We start from the raw sequence: 8,231 nt of genomic DNA, 5'->3' as shown, positions 1-8,231 counted from the left end.
GGGGGCGGGGCTGGCTGGCATGTGGTGCTGGGGATCGAACCATGGTCCCTGTGCTTCGCCAAGCTTGATTCAAGTAGGTGCTTTAGACCACTGAGCCATCTCTCCAGCCCCCCTCAGGCTGATCTTGAACTCACAACTATCCTCCTACCTCAGCCTCCCAAGTCCTAGGACTATAGGTGTATACCATCATGCCCTGTGTCACTATACCCAACCATTACTGTCTTTAAAATTAAAAAGAAAAGAATATATAACATGGCCACAAACTCTTAAAGGGCAGGCTCTGTGGACATCTCCTACCCTGGAGTACATCAAACTGCCTTTCTGCCTACTGTCTGTTTTTCAGCTTCTTGTAAAAGAACCTCTTAGCAGATGCTATCTCAGTGCACTTTTTGCTACCCTCTCAACCTTGTTGACTCTTCCTCACTGTCTCTTCTTAGGGGAAGCCTTTCCTAACCTCTCTAACCCAAGTCACCCTTTGCTAGCTCACATGCCTTCCTGTTCCTCTCCTTAGTGGGACCTGGAGGTGTTTGTACATGTACTTGATTCATGTCTGTGTTCCCATTAGACTGTAAGGACAGGGACTGTGTGTCTCCAGGGCCTAGCACATAATGAATCAGTGAATTCTGTATGAATGAATGAATGAGTGAATGAATTAATTAATGAGCAAATGATTGATTGAGGTAGTGTGTGAATAACTGAAGGACTGAACAAATGTTGAATCGCTTGAGTGAGGACCAGTTGAGGGATCAAAACAAGATCAATTCAAGAGGATTCTTTTGTGAAGTGAGGGGGGATGTGGTGTTTGAGGAAGGAAGCTGTAGCTAGCACACCGTGGTGTGGGGCAGGGAGAGGTGATGCCTGTGGGCCTCTGTGTGTGTGTGTGTGTGTGTGTGTGTGTGTGTGTGTGTGTGTGTGTGTGTGTACACACCTGCCTGACTGTAGCTTAAGGCCCTTCTGGCACCTGCTGCACCCAAGCTGGGCCCTTCTTTAGGTCTTTTTCAAGATTCTCCTTAAAACCTGGGGGCTTTGGCCCCTTACCTGTTAATGGAGCTGACACTGGGCACTGTGTCATTGTCGCAGACACCCTCAGCCAGGAGCCGGTCTCTGATCTCCCAGGCGAACATGGTAGGGTTCTGCCGCTTATAGTCCCCGATCTTCTCTACCACCTTGGGGGTGGCCACCTTGGGCTTGGAGCCCCCAATCACTCCAGGCCGGATGCTGCCAGTTTCGTAGTACCTACTCCAATAGAGAATCCCAGAGAATTACCCAGTAAGCAGGTGGGGCCTTTGGGCAGGGACTTAGCCAGAGCATTTCCACCCTCTGAGGCTTCTGGGAAAGGGGTATGAGAGTGAGATGGCCCTGAGGCTGGCCTTAAACGCTCCACATTCCCAGAACTGCCTGTTTCCCTTGCTTGGGTAGGTTTTCACCACTGCCAAGCCAGCGCCCTCGGCGAAAGCCCTCCCCTGGCTTCTGTCCTTCCCATCCCTCTGGCATGTCATCTGTGTCTGCATTTACAGGATCATCAGGTGAGACACAAGACACCCTTTTTGTCAGAGAAGCACAGAAGGACATCCTGGGTTGGGTGGGTGGGACTTGCAGGCTTACAGTAGTGGCTTCCTCTATCCAGTTTCTCTTGGCTAAAGCACGACGACTAAGGTTCTCATGGCTGTCCTGGGTTCACCCCTCCCTGAGAAGCTAGCTGGGGTCACTGAGCCTTGTCTTGCTGGTTCACCTTTGCTCCTGGTGCTGTCCTGGCTGAGCCTCATCCTTTACTCCCACTCACTGGTATCTCCAGGTTACGTAGTTCAAGTTGAAGTTCTTCCCCCGGGACTCTGGAGTTCTAGCTTCTAGATCCCTGGCCAGGTCCAGCCCTTTATACTGAGTCTCCTCTTCCAGGGCCCCCTCTCTTCTTCTCTCCCTCTCCTCCCCACAACTAGCTGCTTTGACAGACCTGTGACCTGGGTCACAATACCTGCACCTCCCTTTCTGGTTGTAGAAGCCTTTAGTTCTCTTCTGCCACATTACACTCTTTAAAACTCCATTTGCTTATTCCTGGCATCGGAAGCTCATCTCCTCTCTGGGAGCTCCCGGCCCATCTTGGGAATCCCTTGTTCTTGACCTCAGCAAAAGATCCCATTTTTCCTTGACTATATCAGGCAAAAATCCAGGCCTTGCCAAGGTTCATGCGCAGCCCCTTGTGTCCACAGATGGGTTGGAAGAGGCAAGCAGGTGCCTGGAGCTGAGTCAAAGCCCCAAGTGCCCTGGTGCACAGTCACTTCTAATGGTTCAGGCTGGACTACGAGGGAGCTGAGACCATGTGGCCCTGCCTGATCTTTGGGTCAGACATTTTTAGCCCTAGATGAAGAGAACTGGAGTCGTTTGGAGGACATCTGACTAGCACTACACTTAAACTTGAGCCCATTGCCCTGAAGTATTCTGGGCTGGAGCCTGGATCCTAATTTCTGTTATTGTTTAAGTTAAGGTTCCCTGGATATGGCCAGGGCTGTAAGCACTGTACTGGGTCTTGTAGATTGGTGGCTGTCATACGTGTTGCATGACCACTTCATAAGAATCACAGTGCCCAGGCCCTGGGCCCTGAGAGGCTGACTGGGAGGGGCTAGTTGGGCCTGGGAATCTGAGTTTCACCAAATGACCCCAGCACTTCTGTTGCAAGAACTGTGGGCAATGCACAAACACAGACATTCCTTCTGAAACCCTGAGACTCCCGAGCCACCTCTGACTGTCCCTTCAGCAGTAGCTTCATTTTCCTGGGCTTGAGGGGAGAGAGGATTTTCCTGCATCAGGAGCACTTGGCAGGATCCATATGGATTGCAAGTGAAGAGAGAGAAGACACAGAAGAAGAAAAAGCAGACAGCAGAGGAAGGAGGAATAGCTGAACAGCAGGGGAGCAGTGTGGGGTGGAGCCCCTCCCCCTCTCCTGTTCAGATCTTAGGGTCAAATCTCTGGCCATGACCATAAAGGAGACACCCACTCCCCACATCAAGGCAAGCCCCGTGGGGCAGTTGGTGTGTGGTGAATTTCGTGCTTACCTGCCAAGGATCTTGCTCACACAGCCATGACTGACACGGAGCTGGCGAGAGATGTCGCAGGGCCTGACACCCTGGTGGGCTAGGTCTACGATGCGTTGGCGGACCACTTCCGGTAAGGGTCTGCCATTCACAAAGGCCCCTCCCAGCTGGTTCAGCCCTCCATGGCCTAGAATGACAATATTCCCAGAGACAGCTGTCAGGGTCAGGCAGGGAGGTTGGGTGAGAAGTAGCCAGGAGTGTGGGTGTTGTGTGTGTGACAGTGACCACAAGCTCTCGATCAGTTGCACCTCACTTGTCTGGGAGTGGGGCATGGATGGGTGGAGAATTATATCCTCCCACCGTACAAGCTGCAAAGGGGCCCATCATGGTTGGGGAGACTGAGTCTGAGCCAAATCTTCAGCCCTTCCCTCCAAATATCAGTTCCCATTTTCTTCCTCCCTGTGAAAAAGCATGTCAAGAGCAGGAGGACTCAGGGTCCTTCTACACTGATACTGAGTCAGGTGGCCCTGGGGAAGAGATCCCTTCTGTATCCTGGGATTCCTGTCCTTTTTTGTCAATTGAGGGTGCAGGATAAAATCAGAGGTTCCTCATCTCTCCTTCTTCTCTGAGATCACAGAACAGATCTTAAAAACATAACCAGAAACACAGAAGAATAGAAACAGAGCTTCTCTGGCTAAGCTGGGTCAGAGTAGAACAGAACGTGTCTGGGGTGTGCCACCTGAGAGACTCCAAGGTTGTGTCCTTCTCTAACAATCAGAGCACTGCAGACAAAGAGCAGGGACCTCCCCAGGGTGCATGCCAGGAGGTTTGAGGACTGCTACCACATGCTCTAGGAAAGCTGTACAGCACACAGACAAGCCTTGAGATAAGCCATTTTAGCTGTGTTTCTGCCCTGGCCTCGGCCCTCTGGCCCCAGTCTGTGTTCGTTTTATCTCATCAAACTTTTATCTATGCACTGCCTAGTGTATGACAGGCACTGGAGCAGGTTGGACAGACTCGGAGGTGAATAAGGCAGGCTGAATACCTGTTCTGGTCTCCTAGGGTTTATGATGGTAGATGCCCAGCCCAACAGTCAATGACCTCTTCTCGGATGTGTAGAGGGTTCTGAGAATCTGCAGAGGGGATCTGGCCCTGGCCGGGGACCATAGAAGAGTTCCTGGAAATGTGTAAATTGAAACTGAAGGAGAAGAGGTGCTAGCCGAGTGAAAGACAGCAGGAGAGAAACTTCTAGGCAGGGGGAACAGCATGCATGCTGGCTTCCAGGTACAGGAAGGTATCTGTCAGATTAGCAGGTTCAGCCCTGTGCAATCACTAGAGCTACATCAGGCTAATTTGAGGACCAAATCTCTGCTTTACCAATAAAGAGATGACATGCGGAGACTTTGGGTGACTTGATTTGCATGATTTGAATGAATCACATGAGCAGGAGCTGGGCCCCCACCAATGCTATAGGCTCGGCTCAGTCTGCTCCCTATGTAAGCCCTTGTTTTGTGGCCGGAACTGGCCTCGGAAGTGTGGGGATGGCTCTGCACACTTGTGCTGAAGGTGCCATGGCTTAGGTATGAGAGGTACCTTTTCACACCAGGGTTCTCATTTGGGGATCCAGCCACGAGGCGATCAGAACCCTGGTCGGGTGGGGTGGAAGTCAGAGGGAGCAGCAGGAGGGAAGGAAGCAGCACACAGGTTTTCCATGTGAGCCAATTAAGAGTATTTATGGCTGAGCGTGGGAAGCGCCTTTGCTGGGCACACAGTGCCCATTACCACCCACTGATTTAGCACATTCAGATCTGCCTCGAAACGTTTCCTCAGGGGCCCAGGCTGTCTTCTGCAGAACAGTCCATTTCCCTTAAAAACAAAAAAGGGCCATAAGGCTCTGCCCTGGGCAGTAAGGCAGGAAGAAAAACCTGCTGGCCAAGCACTCAGCCTGAGGAACACGAGGATCCACCGTCCTGGGGGTGGCCACTGGGTGAGCTTGGGTACAGCTTCACATTCTAGGTCCCACTGAATGCTGTTCCACCAGAGCCTGTGATGAGGGTCTTTCTGCATACCCCAGGAGGAAGCTCTGTGACCCCGTCCACTCCTAAGCTCCGTCTGCCATCTCCCTTCCCCGGCCATGCTGCCACCTGTGGCATGCACCCTTCACCATCAGTTGCTTTTCCTCTGCATTCTGAACACCAGGGGGTGCCAGGCAGCTTCTGTGACAGCAAGACCTTTGGGGTCCAGTTTTGTCCCCATTTTCCAGAAATTTTGCTGCTGTGTCCACCAAGCTTAGGTGTTTGTAAGATGATCTGTCTCTGAAAGCAAGGGTTCCTGTAGTTGGGGACTCTTCACTTTAGCAAAAGCACAGTTTTTAAAAGTGCTATTTCAAAAAAAAACCAAAACCCTGCCATTTCCGGGTGGCATTATTTTTTTCCTTAAAAAAAATTCCTGTTACCATGGTTCTCAAATGCAAAATGTTCATACTGCTGTCTTAACTTATGAAGAAGGACCCCTTGGTGGCCTTTGGTACTACGTCCCACGGGGAGGGACTTCCTTCCCTTGTGAAGGTTGTATCCACATCTCCACCATCTCTGTAGTTCCATCCTTGGTCCCTGAACTGTGACTTCTCCAGAGCTTTATTTTATAGGTTTCTCCTTTGTCTCTACTTGTGTTAATCTTATCTTTTGAGAAAATAGTTTTATTTGTTTTGTGTTATTTCATTTATTTTTTTGGCCGTACCGGGGATTGAACTCAGGACCTTGCACTCGCAAGGCAAGTGCATATTCTACTGAACTATTTCTCTGGCCCCCTATTTGTTTTGTTTTGCTTTTATTTTCACACTTAGAATTTATAGCTACTGAATGGAGCTTAACAAATTTCTGAATACACCTGCTGCTGACCTGTAGCGTTTGGTGTAAGAAGACATGAGTGAAGATGGGAAAGTGTGTGGTTAGCTGAAAATCTTGAAATGAATGTAAAGTTTTCCTGATTTTTTAACCTTCGTGTGCTTGCATGGTATGACTTGCGTTCAGGTGTAGGACTACAGTGGTTGTTCTTAAACCAGGACATGTGTGGGAAACACTTGGGAGATTTGATGTGCTTGGAATCACTGAACTTAATGCTTTGAGTTTCTGGATCAGTAGTTCTTGGATGTAACCAAGAATCTGTGTTTCTAAGAAATTTCCAGATGATCAAAATTCTGCTAGTCTGTGACCACACATTCAGAGCCACTGGTTAGTACATAGTCCCTTCCTCCTTCCAGCTTCCTGTAAGGATATTATTTTTGTAATTTGGTTTTCACTTCTTTTCAACTCAATACATATTAACCAAGCACCCAAGATGACTCAAGCACAAAGAGCTGGAAACACAACCTTGCGCAAGACAAGCATACTAGGCTTCAAGGAACTTAAGCCCTTTTAGGGGATGCGATTAGGTAAATAGGGAATTACCACATAAAGTCCCTTGAAAGAGGTCAGTCTAGGTGCTTGGAGGGGGCAGAAGTCCTCCGAGGGAAACTGCAGGGAGGAATGACTTGGAGGAAACCAAGCGAAAATGTTTCCACAGGAAGTAGAGGAAAAACTCCATGCTTAAGAAAGGTCTTGGTGCTTTGAAAAATTTGAAAGACATTGAGTGTGGCTGAGAGACAGGCAGGATGGGGAGTTTGGAAAGAGCTGCTGGTTGTCTTTGGTTGGAGGCTTTGAAGTAAGTCCCTGTAATGGAAGGACTTTAGTCTTCCCTGTGTCCGGTGTGGGGGAGTTCACCCTTCTCAGTGAGTCACCACCGAACCCAGAGGTGGGTGCAGCCTTCCTTCCTGGCCTGGGGAGGGCCTGGCAAGCACTGTGCTGAGCCCCTTTCTGTACTGCTCTGCGGGCTGGTGGGTCTTGAGGTCGGAAGCCAGCAATGAGTAGGAGCCCCCTGGCTGCGTGAAGGGCGGGATGGTGGAAGGTGTGAGCCAGGAAGAGGTTTGGAGCTTCACAAGCAGAGGTCCTCCGCAGGTCTGGAGTGTGGTGGGCGGGAAGAGTGGATGTGTAGGAAGAAAACAAGACCACTTGGCTGGACGCAAGCAGGCTCCTGGGTGCAAGGTACTCAGGCAAGCTTTCCCAGGTCACAGAAAACTTGTCCTGTAGGGAAGGCGGTGCAATCTGTGATCCCAGTACTCTAGGAGGATGAAGCAGGAGGATGAAAGGATGCCTTGCACGGGCAACTTTGTGATCCAGCAGGGCCTTGTCTCAAAATAAAAACTAAATGAACCTGGGGCTGATGATGTAGCTCAGTGCAAAGGCTTTGAGTTCAATCTCTACCTCCCTCTTTTCTCAAAGAGGGGATCTGAAGCTCTGCAAAGCACTAGGTGAAGCTTGGTGTGCAGAAGAGTATCCTTTGGAAAACTGCTATGTGGTAGGTTCAAGCTCTTCCTTGGATAAGTTTTTCACCCCTTAGAAGGCTTGAGGAGTAGGCATGGTAAGGAAAAGGGAGACCCACTCGCTGAAACTTACACTGCAAGCACTGATAGCAAGCTTTTTAAAGTAGGGGGATACTTTTCCCACAGTGACGGGAAGCTGCTGCTTATGTGTCTAATTCTTCTCATTGATTTCTCATCCTCCTACCTCTTCTGGAAACATGCTGCATAAATTATTTTTTTATGTTATTTGTTTCTCATTTTCTGCTAGGTCCTTTTCATGTACAAATGCAAGTAAGCTCCTCAATGCTACATCCTTAGCCCTTACTTGGAAAAAAAGAATTCTTTCCTTGCCCATCAAACTCTTTCTTCCTACTGTTTTTAGCCAGATGCCCCCAGAAGCAGTAACGCTCACTGCTCCCTTTGCTCCTGGTTCTTCTTTTCCTGTTCACCAGTCATCTCTCTCTTCTGTCTCAGGCTTAGCATGAGTGATGTCTGGGTGGTGGGAGTGGAGGGTGCCGTGTTCTCTGTCTTCGAGAGGTTTCTATGATCACGCCATCTCCTGTTCCTTATAACTTTAATGTGTTCCTTTTTTTTTTTTTTTGTTTGTTTGTGAAAGAGCACATTTTATTGGGAAGCAGAGAGCAAGCAGCACAGTGACCACAGACAAAGGCCGTCCAGTGGGCACCCTATATGTCATATTAGAAAAGACATGCCATGCTACCGATAAAAATCAACTGTCTCCCTCAGGGCACCTTCCCAAATCTCATCCTTCCCAGGGGTTGAGCAAAGTCCCAACCACTTGC

At 49.5% G+C, this 8,231-nt stretch overlaps 1 protein-coding gene across 6 annotated transcripts in view; it reads right to left on the bottom strand.

The window, feature by feature from the left end:
- The window catches only part of Pax8 (paired box 8), a 61,913-nt gene that overhangs the window by 25,257 nt on the left and 28,425 nt on the right, over window positions 1-8,231 (bottom strand). For 3 of the 6 annotated variants that reach the window (XM_023717329.1, XM_023717333.1, XM_023717331.1), the window contains exons 3-4: window positions 3,051-3,216; window positions 1,039-1,239 (exon numbers count right to left, since the gene is read on the bottom strand). In XM_023717329.1, the coding sequence (XP_023573097.1) occupies window positions 1,039-1,239; window positions 3,051-3,216 (367 nt within the window). The remainder of the gene's footprint in view (window positions 1-1,038; window positions 1,240-3,050; window positions 3,217-8,231) is intronic. The other 3 variants (XM_023717330.1, XM_023717334.1, XM_023717332.1) reach the window with 1 other exon arrangement.

Source organism: Octodon degus, unplaced genomic scaffold (assembly GCF_000260255.1).
Source record: "Octodon degus isolate 3935 unplaced genomic scaffold, OctDeg1.0 scaffold00052, whole genome shotgun sequence".
NCBI lineage: Eukaryota > Metazoa > Chordata > Mammalia > Rodentia > Octodontidae > Octodon > Octodon degus.
Note: the sequence above shows the minus strand (reverse complement) of the source record. Positions and strands in the feature narration are given on the sequence as shown.